This window comes from Loxodonta africana, chromosome X (assembly GCF_030014295.1).
Source record: "Loxodonta africana isolate mLoxAfr1 chromosome X, mLoxAfr1.hap2, whole genome shotgun sequence".
Classification (NCBI taxonomy): domain Eukaryota; kingdom Metazoa; phylum Chordata; class Mammalia; order Proboscidea; family Elephantidae; genus Loxodonta; species Loxodonta africana.
Genome location: NC_087369.1, coordinates 26,407,378 through 26,428,894, shown reverse-complemented (window position 1 = coordinate 26,428,894; position 21,517 = coordinate 26,407,378). Strand labels below are relative to the sequence as shown.

At 42.2% G+C, this 21,517-nt stretch overlaps 1 protein-coding gene across 1 annotated transcript in view; it reads right to left on the bottom strand.

The window, feature by feature from the left end:
* LOC100656137 (transcription factor SPT20 homolog) overlaps positions 1 to 21,116 on the bottom strand; it is a 92,361-nt gene extending 71,245 nt beyond the window's left edge. The window contains exons 1-2 of the mRNA XM_064278404.1: positions 20,007 to 21,116; positions 18,650 to 19,931 (exon numbers count right to left, since the gene is read on the bottom strand). Of these exons, the coding sequence (XP_064134474.1) occupies positions 18,650 to 19,931; positions 20,007 to 20,921 (2,197 nt within the window). The 5' untranslated portion in view covers positions 20,922 to 21,116. The remainder of the gene's footprint in view (positions 1 to 18,649; positions 19,932 to 20,006) is intronic.
* Between the last annotated feature and the right edge of the window lie 401 nt (positions 21,117 to 21,517).

Genomic DNA, 21,517 nt, shown 5'->3' with positions numbered 1-21,517 from the left:
CCAGTCTCCATCCTCACAAACTTCTTTCAGAGAAATCTGTAATCTCATAAACCTCCAAAGGAAATGCTAAATCATAGTGTTGTTTTGGTATGGTATATGAGAGGAAGCAATTTTAAGTTAAAAAAATGAATTTAGACCAGTATATGATTAAAGATAAACTAAAAAAAAAATAGTCGGAATCGACTCGACGGCATTGGGTATTGGGTATGATTAAAGATGGTAGTATAATTTTCACTTTAATGAATTCTTCAATGATATTCATAATACACAAGGACAAAGTTTGACTTTTCCCTGTTTAACAAGTGATGCATGCTGCTTAATTTAAATTAAGTATGCAAGAAAGAGCATCATTTATGTACGAATTCAAAATGACATACTAATATTGTGTTTAGGGACCAAGTGTATATTAATATGTAGATTGAAATTTAACCATGTGTTACAGCCCTCCAAACTGCTTCCATGACCTGATATTTGGAATTCTTGAATTTTGCCCTTTAAAAAAAATCTATTACTTTATTATTATAATTTTCATGTTTTGTTTCTAAAAGAAGAGACACGAGCACTTTCTGGCTGCTATTTGCAAGTGCTTCTCCAGAAATAACACACTGTGGGTTTGGATAATTTTATTCCCAATAAAGGAAAAGCCAAATTGGATAAAAATTTCTCCTTTTAACTTTTGTTTTGAAGAACTAGAGATATCTCAATATACTCAGAATGGTAATATGAATGTACATTGTAGGCCTGAGGTAAAATTGCAGAATTATTCTATTTATGTCCCTTATTAGCTCATTTTAAGTCAGTGTTTCTGATGCTGCCTCTCTTTAACCAATAATCCATTGTGAGAATAAAGTAAGCAGAAGAAAAATAATTGAAAAGTGGAAAATGGTCACAACTAGCATAGCTAGTGTAGTTAGCTGAGTGATGAAACAACCAAGTGGCTGATGCCAGAAGAGGTCCAGCTGATCTCCACAACGGTCACACACACCTAGTCGATACTTGGAGGATTTTACAGTTGAAATGAAAGCAGATGTCACTCTGACTTTTAAAAACATAAACCTCAGAACACTTTCACAAGCCCCTGGGTAATCTTAAGTACCAAACCTGAAGCTGGAAATCTTGGTTGGCTTTCTATCCTGATTCCACCTCTCACTAGCTCTGTGACCTTGAGCAAGTTATTTTTTCTTGTTCTGATGCTCAATTCGCTTACCTTACTTACTGGGTAATCCACTCCTGTGTGTAACAGAAATAAATGTTGCCTGGTCCTTCACCATCTTCATGAATGTTGGCTATGTTTGAGTCCATTGTTGTGGCTATTGTGCCAATCCATCTCACTGAGCATTTCCCTCATTTTCACTAATGTCTTTTTCTACTTTACCAAACATGATGTCCTTTTCTAGGGATTGGTCTTTCCCGGTGATGTGTCCGAAGCATGCAGGATGAAGTTTTGCCATCCTTGCTTCTCAGGAGCATTCTGGTTTTATTTCTTCTAAGACTGATTTGTTCATTCTTCTGGCAGTCTGTGGTATATTCAATATTGTTTGCCCACACCACACCACAAAACCTGCACTACAGCATGAGGCAGTCCCTTTCAGGACCAGTTTCACTGTTAAGTTCTCGTTTCTCTTAGGGGCCTGCTGACCATCCAGAGTTATTGTGAGGATAAAATCATACGTGGACTTGGAAATGCTCAGTTATCTGCAAAGCCCTATACAAACATAAAGGATTCGTTTCTCTCAGGAGAAATTCTAGTCAGAGAATTTAAAACAACTGGTTCTGCATGGACGCTGAGCAATCAGCCCTACTAATAGCTACTGGGTTGGCCTATCCCAAAAGGCAGTGCACCAGGGGAATCTTTCATCTGTGGGTTTTGGGGCTCACCTGCAGTTTTATATGTGAAGGAGGAAGAGATGGCATGTCAAGAGCCTGCCAGCCTAGAATATCTGCCTGGGGAGTCAGTTCCGACTCATAGCAAACTGTACAATCGAACAAAACACTGCAGCCACTGTGTCAATCCATCTCATTGAGGGCCTTCCTCTTTTTCACTAACACTCTGCTTTACAGAGCATGATGCCTTTCTCCAGGGACTGGTCTCTCCTGATAACACGTCCAAAGTATGTGAGATGAAGTCTCGCCATTCTCACTTCTAAGGAGCACTCTGGCTGTACTTCTTCCAGAACAGATTTGTTTGTTCTTTTGGCAGTCCATGATATATTCAATATTCTTCATCAACACCATAATTCAAATGTATCAATTCTTCTTTGGTCTTCCTTGTTCATCGTCCAGCTTTTGCAAGCATATGAGGCGACTGAAAACACCATGGCTTGGGTCAGGCACATCTTACTCCTCAAAATGACATCTTTACTTTTAAACACTTTAAAGAGGGTTTTTGCAGCAGATTTGCCCAATGCAATACATCGTTTGATTTCCTGGCTGCTGCTTCCATGGCCTTGATTGTGGATCCAAGTAAAATGAAATCTTTCACACAACTTCAATCTTTTCTCTGTTTATCATGATGTTGCTTATTAGTCCAGTTGTGAGCATTTTTGTTTTCTTTATGTTGAGGTGTGATCTATACTGAAGGCTGTAGTCTTTGATCTTCATCAGTAAGTGCTTCAAGTCCTCTTCGATTTCAGTAAGCAAGATTGTGTCATCTGCATAAGGCAGGTTGTTAATGTGGGTCCTCCTTCAATCCTGATGCTGCATTCTTCTTCGTATAGTCCAGCTTCTTGGATTATTTGTTCAGCATACAGACTGAATAAGAATAGTGGAAGGCTACAACCCTGACAAACACCTTTCTTGATTTTAAACCACGCAGTATCCCCTCGTTCTGTTTGAACCACTGCCTCTTGGTCTATGTTCCTTATGAGCACAATTAAGTATTCTAGAATTCCCATTCTTCACAAGGCTATCCATAATTTGTTACGGTTCACACAGTCAAATGCCTTTGCATAGTCAATAAGGTACAGGTAAACATCTTTCTGGTATTCTCTGCTTTCTACCAGGATCCATCTGACATCAGCAATAATATCCCTCGTTCCATGTCCTCTTCTGAATCCGGCTTCAATTTCTGGCAGTTTCCTGTTGATGTACTATACAACTGTTTTTGAATTATCTCCAGCAAAATTTTACTTGTGTGATATTAATGATATTGTTTGATAATTTCCAGATTCTGTTGGATTACCTTTCTTTAGAATGGGCACAAATATGGATCTCTTCCAGTTGGTTGGCCAGGTAGCTGTATTCCAAATTTCTTGGCATAGACAAGTGAGCACTTCCAGTGCTGCATCCATTTGCTGAAACATCTCAATTGGTATTCTGTCAGTTCCTGGAGTCTTGTTTTTACCTATTGCCTTCACTGCAGCTTGGACTTCTTCCTTCAGTACCATCAGTTCTCGATCATATGCTACCTCCGGAAATGGTTGAACATTGACCAATTCTTTGTGGTACAGTGACTCTAATCCAATCTGAGTGGTGTCCTTATAGATGAGGAGAAGACACAGACAGACACAAAGGAAAGACAGCCAGGTAAAGATGAAGGCAGAGACTGGAACACCAAGGATCGCTGACCAGTCACCAGAAGCTAGGAGAAAGGCATGGTACAGATTCTCCCTCAGAGCCCTCAGAAGGAATCCACATGGCTGATACCTTGATTTCTGACTCCTAGCCTCCACAAACTTGAGACAATAAATATCTGTTCTTATAAGCCACCCAGTTTTGGTACTTCGTTGTAGCAGCCCTGTTGTTGTTGTTGTGTGCCATCAAGTTGATTATGACTCATAGAGACCCTATGAGTGCAGCAGCCCCAGGAAACTAATCAGAAATGTTCTCCAATCTGTGCTGTCCAATATGGTTAGCCACTAGCCAGAGATAGCTACTGAGCATTTGACAATATGACTAGTGAAACCAAGGAATTTTATTTAATTTTAAGTTAAATAGCTACATGTGGCTAGTGATTACCATATTGGGCAGCGCAACTCTAGAGACTTGCTTCCATACTGAAGAAATGGCAACTCATATCTACACTGAAAATTGTGTGATGGGCAAGCAAGCTCATATCCCTTATTCCCATTTCTCTTGCTCTTTCTGACCCCACAGACATCTTGCAAGTCTCCCCTGGCCAAGATACTTGGGAAGTTGTTGAAAGCTAACAGAACCTCTCTGTTCTCCTATCCCATAGAACCAGAAGTAAAAAAAAAGAAGTAGGCAGAGAAAAAAAACTAACTGGTTCCAAATATTGCATGGGACATATTTATATTTAAACATTATTACTCTTTATTTGACATTCAAACCTAACTGGGTGACCTGTATTTTTATGCCCTAAATCTGGCAATCCTAGTTGCAGATCATTTATCAGTAACATCGACCTTGACTCCTTTAATGGAAAATTTGATTGAGGTGTTTTCCACCTGTGACCAGAGGAAGCTGATTTGACCTTATCTTGGCCAGAATGGGTACCTGGCTGATGTTCTTTTTGTAGACAATTTCCAGAGGAATAATGGCTGAGAAAATCAATATAACAGACGACTAAGAAGGCAAATTTGTGCTATCATTCACATAGTCATTCTTATTTCTCTGCAACTGAATCCATCCTCCATAGATAGGGTTGCAATTGGAAATGGGAGGAAACCCAGACAGCCTAATTTAGTCAAGGATAATTCTGGTCTTGGTGCATGGACTGTAGTGGAAAGGAATGGTATCTGTGGGTCATGATACTGATTGTAAAGCAATGCTCTTCTTTTTTCTCCTTAATCCCTTAATCCCCTCAGTAAGTGATTACCATACTGAAGTAATTGTGGGGATTAGAAAAAGTGAGACAGACTCACATTCTTTTGTTATGACTTTACCTATGCTTTCGCTTCACTTAAAAACAAAACAAAACTTTCAGCCAAAGATTAGACAGGGCAATAAAACAAAACGAGGCTAAAGGGGCACACCAGTCCAGGGGCAAGGACTAGAAGGCAGAAGGGGACAGCAAAACTGACGATAAAGAACCCAAGGTCGAGAAGGGAGAGTGTTGACATACTGCGGGGTTGTTAACCAATGTCATAAAACAATATGTGTACAGTTTAATAAGAAACTAGTCTGTTCTGTAAACCTTCATCTAAAGTACAATAAAAAAAAGCAGAATATTGTTAGTTCTCAGGACAACCTAGTCTTATTTTCCCAGCACTCCTATAATTTCAAGATGTGGTCAAATAAAACCAAACCAAACCCATTGCAGTGGAGTCGATTCCAACTCATAGCAACCCTATAGGACAGAGTAGAACTGTCCCATAGGGTTCTGAGCAGCTGGTGGATTTGAACTGCCGGCCTTTTGGTTAGCAGCTGAGTTCTTAACCACTACATCACCAGGACTCAAACAGAGGTGCCTATATACCCCCTTTGGGAACCCTGGTGGCATAGTGGTTAAGTGCTACGGCTGCTAACCAAGAGGTCGGTAGTTCGAATCCTCCAGGCGCTCCTCGGAAATCCTATGGGGCAGTTCTACTCTGTCCTATAGGGTTGCTATGAGTTGGAATCAACTCGACAGCAGTGGGTATATACCCCCATTAGAAACCCTGGTGGTGTGGTGGTTAAGAGCTATGGCTGCTAACCAAAAGCTCAGCAGTTTGAATCCACCAGGTGCTCCTTGGAAACCCTATGGGACAGTTCTACTCTGTCCTGTATGGTCGCTATGACTTGGAAGCGACTCGATGGCAACAGGCTTGATTTCTTTTGTTTTTATACCCCCAGGGTTCCATTTACTCTAGGCCTCAATCTCTGCCATAACTATTTCTTCTTTTGATATTGGTAAGAAATTAAGAAACCAGTTCTTGAGGCCGCCAAGCTCATCCTTGATATAATAAAGGAGGTGTTATTTTACACTTACTTATTAAGTAGATATTTCATAAGATCATTTTTAACTAGAGGAAGGTATTTTAAAATTGGCATGCCTTCCTCAGGAATAGCAAAGAAAGAAAGGGCAGTATTTTTATGCAGTAAAACGATGTACCAGCCTGCAGGTTGATTCTTACAAAACTCAGGCTCTCCTATTTCCAAAAAATGTTCAGGCCAAAGAGTAATGATTGTGGTTTTCTCCAGCAAAAAGAGATTTTACCATAATAAACACAGCCAGCAGGTTTAAAAACAAATCTTAATAACATCATGTCTAGTCTAGATCATCACCTTTGGTATTTTCCTATTTTCTCTCTTTCTTAAAATACTCACATGGATAACATATTTAGCTTTGGAGTTCGGACAATTTAGGAATCAAAATACTCACATGGATAACATATTTAGCTTTGGAGTTCTGACGATTTAGGAATCAATGAGCCTCTAGCAAGAGATTATTAGGTGATGTAATTGCTCTCCCCTCCCACGGGGTCCTTCTCTGTCTTTTCTACCCATTTCACTAAGAAAAGGTATTGGGTCTAGGAGACAATTGACATTCTGCTCAGAGAACCCGAGTATTTGAACAGGCTCCTGTACAAATAGCTCAGGTTTAAATTTGGAAGTACAACACTCACCCTGGAGGGGCGGCCATGTGATGCGCACACAGACTGTGGTTCTCAAAGTGTGGCTGGTCCCTGGCCCAGCAACATCAGCAGCACCTGGGGATTTGTTAGAAATGCAAACTCTCCAGACCCACCCAACCAGATGTAACTGGGTGACTTCAGGTACCCGAGAATTCTACTCCCTCCATCCCCCACCCCAGTCTTTTTTTAAACCTTTCTTTCCTCAGAAGCAGAGCTCCTTTTTCTTCCTGGCACATTCAGGAATGTGCCATAGAGCCGTAGTTCTCAAAGTGGGGTCCCAGGGCCAAAAGCATCAGCCTCACCTGAGAACTTGTCAGAGATGTAAATTTTCAGGGCCCCCAGGTCCTACCCACTCAGACATACTGAATGAGAAACAGTGTTTTAACAAGCTCTCCAGTGATTGAGCTGCACGCCGAGGTCTGAGAAATGAGATAGAATATTCCCTGCTATTGAGCCTATCCTGTGCCTTAAATTTGTTTTTAGATGCCAACCAGCTACCTACTGCAGGCATGCTAAACAAGCCATGTGGGTAGTTTACAAGCCTATATATTGGATTTTAACTCCTTAATCAGTCTGTCTTATCCTCAAAAAGGTATTAAAACAAACAGTAAATGCCACTCACAGTACTACTTTGTAAATACAAATCAGTATTTCCCAAGAGGATTCATTTGGGGGCATGGGTGTTTCAACACGCTGTGTGAGATGTGTGTGGATGGGATGGCAAGCGAGGAAGCCATGGATTTGAAAATGCCTCCTTTTCCTCTTGATGTCGGTGTAGTGATGTGGATGAATGAGCATTTTTTATTGAGAGGGTGGAACAGTCCCCCAAGATTTGGATCTTAAAAAAAAAAAACAAAAAACAAACTCGTTGCCATGGAGTCAATTCCGACTCGTAGCGACCCTTTAGGACAGAGTAGAATTGCCTCATAGGGTTTCCAAGGAGTGAGCTGCCAACTTTTTGGTTAGCAGCTGCAGCTCTTAACCATTGCACCACCAGGGCTCCTAGATTTGGATCTACTGGGGCATAAAAGCCCATTTGTACAGTCTCCCATTTGAGAGTCCACCCATTGTAGCATATCACTGGGGAGATATTAAAATTAATCTATATTAATGTAAAAGGTTAATGCTAATTTACCTTCTCGGTAGATTTATACTACTGATACCGATCTAGGGGTAGTATTTCAAGTATGATGGGTTTGATCCACAGGTTCTCTCTCTAATCCCTGCTTCCCATTCCTGCCAGATTAGTTGTACTAAACCACAGCTCTAACTAATCATAGCATTTCCCCCAGTGATGACTCCCCCAATATTTCCTGAATTAACTCTATATTTCTCATCTGGCATTCGAGATTGTAACTGTAGATGTTAGGTTGAACCATATGAAATTGCCGTTTTATTGGGGCAAAAATGTCCACATATCAGCAATTTCATATGATCCAACCTAATATTTACCTCATATTTAGTTTATAAATTGCTCTATAGCCTTTTTCTTTTCCATCTTGTAAGATTTGAGTTTATTGGAATTTTAATGCTTAGCCTTGAAACCACCAGTCCTAACTGCTTCGGGGGGAAAGCCTTAGAAAGATAAGAAAATGTTCCCTCTTCCCTTACAGCTACAGAGAAGCAGACACTATTGCATGTCACAAAGCCAGTTCCATGTCATAAAGTTAGAATTGGGAACAGTCACTCAAGAATCTTACTCTCCTGGCCAGTGTGGAGGCTTGAGTGAAAAGCCATGATCCTATTCTGTTTTCTGTTACTATAAAACCATTCTTGGAATGTTATTTGTAAAACAAAACAAATCAAAAACAATGTATTTCTAAAGAAGATATTCAGGCAGCTAACAGATACATGAGAAAATGTTCTCGATCATTAGCCATTAGAGAAATGCAAATTAAAACTATGATGAGATTCCATCTCACACCAACAAGGCTGGCATTAATCCAAAAAACACAAAATAATAAATGTTGGAGAGGCTGTGGAGAGATTGGAACTCTTATACACTGCTGATGGGAATGTAAAATGGTACTACCACTTTGGAAATCTATCTCATGTTTTCTTAAAAAGTTAAAAATAGAACTACCATACAACCCAGAAATCCCACTCCTCGGAATATACCCTAGAAAAATAAGAGCCTTCACATGAACAGATATATGCACACCCATGTTTATTGCAGCTCTGTTTACAATAGCAAAAAGCTGGAAGCAACCAAGGTGTCCATCAATGGATGAATGGTTAAATAAATTGTGGTATATTCACACAATGGAATACTACGCATCAATAAAGAACAGTGACGAATCTGTGAAACATTTCATGACATGGAGGAACCTGGAAGGCATTATGCTGAGTGAAATTAGTCAGAGGCAAAAGGACAAATATTGTATAACACCACTATTATAAGATCTTGAGAAATAGTATAAACTGAGAAGAACACATTCTTTTGTGGTTACGAGAGGGGAGAGGGAGGGAGAGTGGGAGAGGGTTGTTCACGGATTAGATAGTAGATAAGAACTACTTTAGGTGAAGGGAAGGACAATACTCAATACATGGAAGGTCAGCTCAACTGGACTGGACCAAAAGCAAAGACGTTTCCGGGATAAACTGAATGCTTCGAAGGCCAGCGTAGCAGGGGCAGGGGTCTGGGGACCATGGTTTCAGGGGACATCTAAGTCAATTGGCATAATAAAATCTATTATGAAAACATTCTGCATCGCACTTTGAAGAGTGGCATCTGGGGTCTTAAACACTAGCAAGCAGCCATCTAAGATGCATCAACTGGTCTCAACCCACCTGGAGAAAAGGAGAATGAAGAACACCAAGGACACAAGGTGATTACAAGCCCAAGAGACAGAAAGGGCCACATGAACTAGCGACTACATCATCCTGAGACCAGAAGAACTAGATGGTGCCCGGCCACAACCGATGACTGCCCTGACAGGGAGCACAACAGAGAATCCCTGAGGGAGCAGGAGAACAGTGGGATGCAGACCCCAAATTCTCATAAAAAGACCAGACTTAATGGTCTGACTGATACTAGAGGAATCCCGGCGGTCATGGTCTCCAAACCTTCTGTTGGCCCAGGACAGGAACCATTCCTGAAGACAACTCATCAGACATGGATTGGACTGCACAATGGGTTGGAGAGAGATGATGATGAGGAGTGAGCTGCTTGTATCAGGTGGACACTTGAGACTGTGTTGGCATCTCCTGTCTGGAGGGGAGATGGGAGGGTAGAGAGGGTTAGAAACTGGCAAAATGGTCACGAAAGGAGAGACTGGAAGGAGGGAGCGGGGTGAGTTATTAGGGGGAGAGTAAGTGGGAGTATGTAGTAACGTGTATATAAGTTTATATGTGACAGACTGACTTGATTTGTAAACTTTCACTTAAAGCACAATAAAAATTATTTTAAAAAAGCAATGTATTTCTTGATACCTGGATATCAGAGCTTGTTGCTATGTCCTGTAAAATGGAACTTATAACATTGAAAGGCCTGCAACCTCTGATTGATTGTCTTATTTAATAATGTGTTGCTCTGATGATAATAAATGTTCAGTTCTGTTTTCTATAAGGTAACAAAAATTTCTGTGAGATCTCTTAAGTGAAAGACAAGCTTTGGAATTTCTTTCCCTCCCTTTACCCACAGAAGTGTTATAAATCCCATAACTCTGTTGCAGTCCTTATTCAAACTGTGGAGTCTTTGTCTCATTTTAAATCATCAAGAAGATCCATGATATGGGGCCATAGCCTTCACTTCCCCTTTGCACATACACCATGCTGTAATAGCCCCTCTTCTGCACTCATCATCCTCCATGGTTCATTTCCTTGTGCTGTTCCTCTGCTTGGAACATCCTCTTCCCACACCTATCTCAACCAATCAAAATTCAAACCAATATCTACCCAAAGGTCATCTCCTTTGTAAGACCTTTCCCTATTCCATCCACTAAGACTTATCTTTAATGGTATTTGTCATAGTTTCCTTGATTTATAATCATTAGTATAGTTCCCTTCTCTCTCTGAGTAGATTTGAAGCCCACTGAGGACAGAGAATATACCTTACTCCTCTTCCAAATAACCTAGAAAAAGACCTTGCATCTAAGCACATTCTCAATAATTCAAAAATGGAGTTGAAGTCTCCTACAACTGATACTAAGAGTCATTTTAATCTAACTAATCTCTTAAAACCAAACCACTCTCCTTCCACATTGTGGAAAGTCAACTTCCCATCACACCTCAAAGATTCCAGGGCCTGATTAATTGTCACTCTCTTCAACACTATACCAGTAAGAATTCTCGATGATTTCGGTATCCACATAGATCAGTATCCAATAGCCTCTCAGGTCCTCGACCTCCTCTCCTCCAACAGTCGTGTCCTCCACCTATCACAGGCAGCCACTCCCATGGTTTTACTCTAGACCTGGTCATTAACCAATAAGTGCAAGCCTGCCATAACATCCCACTTTCCAAACAATACCAGAAAATAATTTCAAAACAACTCTGGTTTCTCAGAGAATGAAGAAGATGCATAGATCCAAACAACAATTCTTAAAACCATTCCCTTCCCTCTTCTCCTCTTACTTCCAGAAGAAGCTCCAACATTCCAGTACAGGAAAGCCTAATAGAGACCCAGAGCAATCTGCTTGGGAGGGTACAGGGCATTAGGGGATTTATTTTGAAGCTCTATTTGCATAGCACTTTACACAACCCTGAGAGAACATCACTTTTCCATATCAAAGAATGTGCCCTATAGCAATCATGGGAGTGGAGGGCTGAAACTTTCCAAGCTGCCTCCACACAGACTTCTTACCCAAGTCTTAAACTCTTGAGGAAACTAGTCCAAAACAGTCCTTCGAAAAACTGTTCCACTAGCCCTAGCCCTTATCTCTTTTCTTTCTGCCCTTCCCCACTGGAAATTGAGAGGGCAAAGCCAGAGCTCTTAACAGGCAAGGAAGGGAAAAGGCTGTGTGTGTACGTGTGCGCTAAAGCCCGAAGCTGGAAACAGAAAGCACCAGATGTCTCCACGTTCTAAAGAAAGGCTCCAGCCAACCAGCAGACGTGTCCTCTCAGGCAGTACCAAGAGATGGCTGAACTGGGCCTATTATGACTCTGACTATTCTCTTCAACCAGCAACCACCACTCTTTTCCAGTCTTGGAAGGGGAGGCAGTGAAGTGAGTGTTCCTGGTGAAAGGCTGCCTTCTCTTGAGCTGACGTGAGAAGAGGAGGGGAGAGGAGGAATGCTGATGCTCCCCTACTCCCCCAAGCCAAGAGGTTTGTAGGTGAGAACCCCAAGAGAATCACTCACGGAGAGTGGTAGGTCTGCATGAAGGGAAGGCTGGCCGAGAGTGGTAGGTCTGCATGAAGGGAAGGCTGGCCTCTAGTTATCCGTCTGGACGCTTGTTGAGCTGCACATAACCGCATGTCCAGCCCAGAACCCAGGGAACTGCTGGTGAGAACACTTGGGAGAGCTTGACAAATATTCTGTGAGGGCCAGGGTTGTGTGTGAACCTGGAGTCTGGTGCCCCCTTGTGGTTGAGAGATACCTGAACATAAAAAACTCAAAAAGTACTGAGGGGGTTAGTGTGCCTGGAAAGAAAATGGGAGCATGGCTTCCACCTTGATCTCATGTCTCCACAGCCTTCAGAGTGCAAAAAAGAACTTCAGGAGTTTCCAAGGCGCCACGCTGGAGATGCACAGTGCTTAGAGGGCTGCCAGAAGACGGGATACAGAGCCTGGAGAAGGGCTTGGCAGTCAGTAACATAGCTGCTCTTCTCTGAGGGAGGCCTCAGAGAAGGAGGAGCCAAGGTGAGGCTGGACATTGCTGCCTCAGAAAAATGTACCAGCTCACTGCATGGAGACCCCCACACCTCAACAGGTCACAGCATCAGGTCCTGAAAAGTACCATTCCCAGAGGAAGATCTCTGTCTCTCTTCTCCCCTCTCCCCTCCCTGCCCCCAAGACCAGAGGAGCAAGGCCTTGAAGAGGGCGACATGTTCTCAAGGGAAACCTGAGCACCTTCCTCCAAGTTATGATATGTCCAAATGTCATTAAAACCAAACAAACCAAACTCATTGCCATCGAGCTTTTCCTGGCTCCAAATTTCAAAAGTAGTGTTTCCAGTGGAGTTTTTTGGCACTGGCTTGTAAATTACCTGAAATCTTGACTATTCTCTACCATGACTTTCCAAAGCTTTGGAATTAGCAATACAGTAATTGGGACTGGAGCAAATTACTGAAGGTTGATAACCCAGATTTTTCCACATCAGATCACAATGGTATTCCGTAGCAATTACTATCCTCTAATTCTTCAAACTCTTTCAGATGAGATCAACCTAATACATTCCTTGTGAAATCACCCAAAGGACATTTAGACTCACTGCTTCCACCCCCAAGGAAATGTTTTTCTTTGTAATCCACGTAGAAGCTTTAGGCTGGGGACAGATTTAAGCGGAAGTATGGATGTATTTTTAGATGAAATCGCTGATTTCAAAAGGCTCTTCTCTTTCCCAGGCCCAATTCTGGTCTATGAAGGCCACACTGCTCTCCATTCAAAGGCCACTGTCACCTTTTGGGGGACTTTAACACAGGAAGTAAACAGCCTTTGCAAAACAGTGCCACAGGGGAGCTTTCCCACTCCAACCCCAGAGGCACCTCAATGAATCTGAATATGCTAACCCAGGTTTCTAGGGAAGATGCCAGAAGAAGCTCCTGTCCTCCCTCACCTTTACTTTAATCCCCACATAGGCTCTGCTTTTACCATATGGTAATTATTTCCAAATCACAAGTGCGAACACTCACTCTGATTGGAAAATTAGCAGATTTCAAACTCAGGTAATTTGTCCCTAATGAGGAACTTGTTGAACGGAATTTAACAATTAACTCACACACCCTTTGCTGCCTGGGGCTATGTGAATGAAGAGGGGGAAGAAGGAAGGGCAAGCCAAGGCCCAGGCCTGGCAGAACTTTGGGCACAAGATGGTCTGGAAAGGGAGAGGTGTGCAATGGGGCTGTAGGAACATCGGGAACTTGATGGTTCAAATGTGTATATATTGTTGCTGTGTACCATCGAGTTGATTCCAACTCACAGCAACCCTATATGACAGAGTAGAGCTGCCCCATAGGGTTTACTAGGCTGTCATCTTTACAGGAGCAGATTGCCAAGTCTTTTCTCTCACGGAGCTGCTGGTGGGTTCAAAGTGCCAACCTTTTAATTAGTAGCCAAGCACTTAACCCTTGCGCCATCAGGACGCTCTCTTTCTCTCTACACACACACACACACACACAGACACATGCACAAAGTGCGTCTCTGGGTGGTGCAGATGGTTATTGCACTCAGCTACTAACTGCAAGGTTGGAGGTACAAGTCCACACAGAGGTGCCTTGGAAGAAAGGCCTGGTGATCTACTTCTGAAAAATTAGCCACTGAAAACCCTATGGAGCACAGTTCTACTTTGACACACATAGGGTCACTAGGAGTTGGAATCAACTCAAAGGCAACTGTTTTATACACATAGTGAATTACAAATACATGCCAAAGTAGAAAGAATTTTATAATGAGCCTCCAGGTACCCATCACTAAGCTCCCAAAATTATCAACTCATGGCTGTTATGGTTTCATCTATGCCTGAAGTAGCTAGAGACCCAGAAGAGGGAGGAAGATGAGGAGTTCCCCCAGGCCCCAAGCTCATTGGGTGTAAAAGTGGGATTGGTGAGTTTTAATTAACTGACGGGATGGAGCCCTGGTGGGTCAGTGGTTAGGCACTACAGTGAGCCATGGCTGCTAACCAAAAGACTGGCAGTTGGAATCCACCAGCCGCTCCTTGGAAACCCTATGTGGACGTTCTACTCTGTCCTATAGGGTTGCTGAGTCGGAATCGACTCGATGCCAACAGGCCTGGTTGTTTTTTTGGCTTGGGATGGTTAGTGTCCTCCTCATGGGCACTTTGCATATGGCAGTGCAGAGCCTCGCCAAGGCTGACCCTTGTTTTCCAGTCTCTACCTCCCTTTCTGCTCCATGGCTGGAGCCACTTGATCTTTACTTGCAGGCCCCAGCCCAGGTGACCTCAGGCAGCGAGGATTTCAGGGAGCTCTAGCTCAGTACTTGGAATCAGCATCATCTCTCTCACTCCAACTCTGTGCTCTGGTGATTGGTTCCTGCCATATCTCCAAAACTGCTTCCCAGGTCAGGTCTGAGGCTCTATCTTCATAATCTGCATCGCTCCTCTGTCTTTCTAAAACTGTGCTGTCCAACATGGCAGCCACTAAGCCTCACGTGGCAGGGAGCTAGTGAGATTAAGGAACACATAAGTAATTTTTTTAATTTTAATTAATTTAAATTTTAAAACTACTACTTGGTTCAATTATTGGACAACTTCTAAGTATGTTTGGAATGGGAATCTATTTTTCCAACCGTAGCTTTTATAAAATCTAAATGCAGATCAAGTGTTTCAGATGAAAATTTACTGTCCAAATTAAGACATGCTGGAAGTGTAAAATACAGACCGGATTTTCAAGACTTAATAAAAAGAACGTAATGTGTCTCATTAAGAATGTTGTTTACATTGATTACACGAGGAAATGACAATATTTGGGATATAACGAATTAGATTAAATCTATTATTGAAAGTAATTTCCAGTGTCTCTTTTTAATGTGGCTACTAGAAAATTTATAATTACATATGGGACTGGTATCATACTTCTGTTGGCTGGCGCTAATCTAGAACCAGGGTCCTCCCTTCACTTGCCTGTCTCCTCAAGGAATATAATCCTATTGCCAAATTCCTGCCCTATGACAGACGCCCCTATGCTGCCTGGCACACCTCTGCTGTCCTGCACCTGCCTAGAATTCCATGGCTGCTCCTCTGCTGAACCACCCTCTCCGCTCCCTGTTGGAGCTCTCTGGGACCAGCTGCTTTCACAGCAACATCTCACTCCCAGTAGACTGCCTAGAAGTCCTGAAGACACAGCCAGCAGTCCACCAATTTCAGATGAAGACTATGGATTTGACCTGGGGTAGGGAAGAGCCCCCAAGTTCTCAGATGCTAAAACATAGCCAGCTAAGGCTGTCAAAAGGGACCAACCCTACATTACTTTAAGATATTCAAACAAGGTGCGGTGCCCATGAAATAGCTGATGTTTTAAGGACTTTTGTTAAGTGAAAGTTTTTTGCCTCAAACAGATTCAATATCCTCAATAGCTGATTTTCTCCTTCTCCAGTGGCAACATTTTTGAGTCACAGATGCAGGAAAACGATTCAGTCACATGAAAGATATGGGATGCGGGGATGGACAAATTTCTCTACATAGAACATACAAAGAATGGTTTGCATTAGGTCATTAAATGATAGTTTTCCAGCCATGATGTAAAATTAAAGTCGTGCATATTTATTTTTCTTAATGATCCCTTAACATTGATTTACACTTATTTGAAAACTATCATGGGCTGACTAAAGAAGTCTGAAGGACAGAATGAACCTGCCCCAAAAGTATTAACAGGCCAGATACTCTCAGAGGTAAAAAGTTCCAGAATTTTTAGACTAGAATGTCTAAAACTTGAAAAATAGATGTTAATTTTTTAAAATAATTTGGTATTATGTTGATAGCTGGGGAAAGAGTACAAACGAATGCAATGAATATTCAGCTATCTAGCAAGGCTGGTTCAACAAATAGTCTCATAAACATAGAATTACCATGTGTACCATTAAAATAATAAAAGAAAAACAAAACACACTTGACACAAAAGGAATACCGACCACAATTCTACATTTCTCTGGTGATTTTGAATGCGTTTTGCCATCTTACAACAGATAAAGTTCATCAAGAAAATCAGTTGTGAGTGGTAAAACCCAAAGTATGGTTTAAAAGAAATGTTCGATTTTGCTAGGCTTTTGCTATAACTCTTTAGAAATGTAATGGGTATGGAGACATGCCAATATAATAATGTCAATTTAAAAATCAACCACTTCAACACATAGAAAAAAAGACCAACAACTGTGTGCAAAAATTTTAACAGCAACAATGATCTCTGAACTGTGAAATGATGGGTGATGGTTTTATCTTCACCCTTCTATGTTTGGCACATTTTCTGTAAGGAACGGTAATTACCTGTATAATGAGAAAACCATGTTGCTTGTTCTTTAAAAAACAATTTTTTTTAAGAGCAAGATGCTGTTGTAGGCAGGATAATGGCCTCCCTCAAATATGTTCACATCCTAATCCCGTGAAATTGCGCATATGTAACTTCACGACAAATGGTAATTATGGTTGCAGATGGAATTAAGGAGCCTCACTTCCATCACCTCCTTGGTCTGTGCCCTGATCTCTGACTTGTGGCATGGTTATAAACTACTAACATCTTGAGCCTTATGGTATTTCCCATTCTCTCTGTTGTGCACTCACATTAATCCACATAATAGTCATCGTTCTAACAAGACTTTATCATGCTGCAAATCTAGGTTAAATTGCTGAAGGATAAAATTAGATGAGGTTCAGGTGAGATCTAGACTCTGGAGAAGTTTTGACTTTTCTTTGGTGTCTGTATCTTTCCCTCCCACCGAGGGCCTAACACAGTACGAGGTGCTTGGGAAATCCTTCCTGCATAGTTGTTTGAATAAATATACAGACTGGGATTTTATTTCAGGGTGATACCCTTATTCTTCATCACTGTGGCAGCTGCATCAAAGTACCTACCACCCTTAGCAGGGATTATTATTAGGAGGAAATAAACAAAGGCCACCAAGTGATAATCTGAAACAAAGGTGAATTTATTTGCTTGCCTGGGAAGGCAGAGCCACATCACTCAAGCACAAGTGCCACAGGTGTTTCCATGTAGACTCTGAAAGGGCTAGATACAGGGCAAAAGGGAAGAAGTACACCAAATATGGAGAGATCCCGAGTTCAGGTCTCTGGCTGGTTCATGAGGTCGAGTGTAAACTCTTCTTTGCAATCGGTCATTTCACTGGTTAATTTCTCAAAAGTACAGGCACCATTCGCAAGGGTTCCAGGATGGATCATATAAAGCTCTAATGGGCTCAGTGTCATTCAGCTGGCAAATCTGACGCATGTCCTTGAAGGTCTGATGAAATCTTTCTTTAACAGGATCAGTAGCACATTAGTACAGCCGGGATAATCGAGTGAGAATAATCACCAGTTACCCATCTCTTCACTAATCTCTTTTGTGCCAAACCAAATTTCCTTTTTCTTTAGGGCAAAAGCAAAGACACACACGTGTACTTAGAAAAACACATTTTATGTGGACAGACTGCCCTTCAAAGTTGTAATAGAAAAACACGTAATTGGCACAGAAAAGTTGAGGGATCTTTGAGTCCCTTTGAAACAAGAAAGAATTAAAAAAGAGGTGAGGGAGTAGGGACTGCTGAACAAGTAATGAGGAATAAGCAAAGGGAAGGAAAGAGAAAGAACAGAGGGGTGACCTAACAAAGTCACCAACACTTAAACGTGATTTTCAAATGTTAAGGTGTTTACCTGTTTGCAATCAAGCTAAAGTTCTAAAAAGTGCAAATGATCTTCTAAAGAGAGAAAAGATGTTCCGGAAGGGGAGCATAAGTGCCTGGCTCTGCAGGGGGCACTGAATGCAGCTGGGACCTTTTCAAGGTGAGGACCTGTCACACACACACACCTGCCACCAAGTCATTCCACTCTACTGGAGGTCTCTGATGTACCTCAATTTAAGTGTGACAAGCATCATTTTCCTGCAGATTTAAAAAAATTTTTTAAATGGTTATGTAGAAGTTGTATTTGTTACCCTGCACACAAACTTTTTATACTAAATATTTCCTAAATAAAAAATCAGAAGAAAGGTGTTTCTAGGATTTTTAGTCACTTCCATACATATTATGAACAGTGAAGCCATTTTTAAAAAGCAATGGCTTACACACACCAACCCTAGTACATAAAATCATTTCTGTTTTTATCTTAAAAAAATATTGTTGTGATTCTGTATTGTTTGTACATCTAGCAATGTGAAATACTGACATTAAAAACACAAAACAAACATGAAAATCCTTTCATAAAAACTGAGAATCCTTTTGATTAAATGCTCTTGTGTTTTTAAACAAGAGGGGAAAAAATAGCGTAAGATTTAGGATTTTGGAGTGGTTGATGTACCTGTCGTCATTTTACCTTTCGAGTGGCTGCTTATACGCCGGTGACGACGGGAATTAACTGTCTGTGTGGCTGCCTCGGCCACAGAAACTGAACGCTGCGAGATTTTCGACTGTTGTATCTGTGGCTGCTGCTGTGGAAGGGCAGCAGGGATCTGGACTCTCTGGTGAGGATGGCTTTGCTCAGGTCTCTTCTGGGCAGAGGCAAGCTGAGACAACACACCTGCCTGGGATGGCACAAGATGCTCTAATTCGGTAAGATTAATAAGAGCTGCTTGCTGAGTGGGTAAGGCCTGTGCTTGACTGGTTGAACCCTGTGCAGAGCCCTGTCCTCTTGGGTGTTGAGGACATGCTGTGGAATGGTGAGGTGGTTGTTCTGGAGTACGCTGAGAGAGCTGCTGCTGTTGCTGTGGGACAAAAATGAGTTGAGTACCTGGAAGATGGAATAGAGTTAAAGGTCTGGTCGTTGAAGTATTTTCTAAAATAAGTGGAATGCCTGCTTGAGGAGCTATCTTCATTGTACTTGGCACTGCAGTCGGTAGAACTCCCGAGGGTAGACAGCTACTTAGGTTTATTTCTGCAGGAGTTTTGGCACCAGGGATGCAGTCCAGCATGGGGCCTGAACCACTCACCGAAGCCTGCGCTCCACAAACAGAGCTCATGGCATTGGTGGAGTTCAGTCTAGCACGTTTTACCATGACTGGTATGGTCGTGATCCTTTGTGATGAGCTGGCAGATGATGTAGCCTCTGGAGAAAGCATGCTAACTCGACTGAAGTCCATAAATGACTCCTGAGAATGCACTGATGGCTCAGAGACAGAAGGCATTGGAGATTTAAGAAAGCGGTTTGCCTGTTGTGGAGGAGAATAGTTAACTAAGGAACGACTTCCTGAGCTTGAGGGAAACTTGATGCGTGGAGGCGGATGTTTTACTTCCTTTCCCAATACTGAAGACTGAACCAATACTCTCTGACATTGTTCGATTTCTTTCCTTGAAGAAAGGCTCAGACTGGCTGAGCCACTGGAGCTGTGTGGCATCCTGACTGGGCATTCCTTCTTGACCAAGTCCTGGTACTGAATGACTATCTTCTCAGCAGCAGCCTCTAGTCCAATCATCAACCAATCTGAATAATCATCTATGGAGAAATGGAATGGAGACATCTCACTATAACTTTCTTCATCTTCTTCACAGGGCTGTATTGTCTCAGAGAAAAGTGGGTCATTAAGTGACTGCATGACACTTAGTGCTGTTTTCTGATACTGATCACCAGCTTCACAGTCAAATAAGTAATCATCATTTACCTCACATGCTGCCCACACAGGCGATTGTGAGACATCAGGTATGACAGAGTTTTCCACCTCTGCATATTTCTCTACATCCACTTCAGAAGGCATGGCCGGATTACAAGGACTTTGTTTCCACGTATCCATGCAATTTCCTGCTTCAGAAATTTTGAGGTCATATTGATCACCTTCTTTTCTTTCTTCATTTTTTTGGCAAGAAGTGGATGATCTTAGCTGAGGTGGTGGTTGGCAATCAGACTGCTCTAACGGCTGGTTCAGAGAGCACCTAGAAGACCTCTTTAAACACTGTTTCATTGGGTGAGTGTTCATCTTTTGGTTGTTATAGAGCAGTCTGTTTGCAGTGCAGGCTACTGCTACAGGAGGCTCTGGATGCAGGGGTTCAGCTGTAGCTAAGATCAGTTGGCTCTTAAGCACAAGGTTGTCTTCCTGGGTCCATTTATGGCTATCATTTGTCACATCACAGGCTACAGTCTGCATTGTTGGACGTAGGAGAACATGCCGACTTTGGTAGCCAGGAGGCTGCCTATTACTGCACTGCCTGTAGTCACGGATTTCTGCGATGACACATCCAGAGTAAAAAATATTTACCTGACATTTTTCCAGGAGATCATTCAAAATAGGAGGTAATTCTTCCGCATCCAAGTATTCAAGCAATTCCCTCTCTTCATAAGGCAGGTGAATGGTCTCAGATTCTGGCCCATCTTCTCTGCTGAGCATCAGAGAATAACCCTCATTGCCGGGGTATAGGTTGACCACTAAACATGACAAGCTCTCTCGCATAACAAGCTTCTCTAACAGGTTCACATTTGTTCTTAATTCCTGCACGTCCTCAGGCTCTTTTTCACATTCTTCGACATACAAGTCATGAAGTTTTTGAAATATCGATTTTGTTCCACTCGACAAGCATTTCCTTTTAGGAGGTATCAGTTGGGCACTTTCACTGAGACAGTCGGCATGATCCAAAGCTTCTTCTAAACTTTGCTGCATTGTAATATAAAACGGGGCCCTAAGGGAAGAGAAAAAGTATGTGTGTCGATGAAGCGTACTGCAAGACGCCACCTCTCTACTCCTCGTGGAGCTAACGGCCTTTATTCAGAATATAAACACCAAGAAACCCAACCCTAAGAAGTGCCACACAAAATTCTCTTGTTTTCTACACAAAATTCTCTCAGTTTCCCCCAAAATACCAGTACCTGTAAGGACCTCGCCGCTGGGCTTCGAGATGGTGCCTCCGGGTCACCAGGACGCCGTGGCTCGTTTCCACGCAAGCGCCGCCACATGACGCAGGACGCACGACGCATGACGCAGGTACGCCTGACGTCCCCACGTCTGCAACTGGTTCTGTAGCCTTGCTTCCTGTTCCTGCGTCCCCACTTCCGGTCGACGGACTGGCGCACCCTTCGTTTTAATTTAAGGTTGAAGACATACTTTTTTGTATAATTTTAATATGCACCAATTTTCAGAGGAATGCAATGATGATAAAGGCATGGAAAGTTGTAAAGTTTTTTTGTTGTCATTTGTGTGTGTGTGTATGTGTACGCGCCTGTGTAATTTGCTGGGAACTTTACCAAGAATTCTTACTG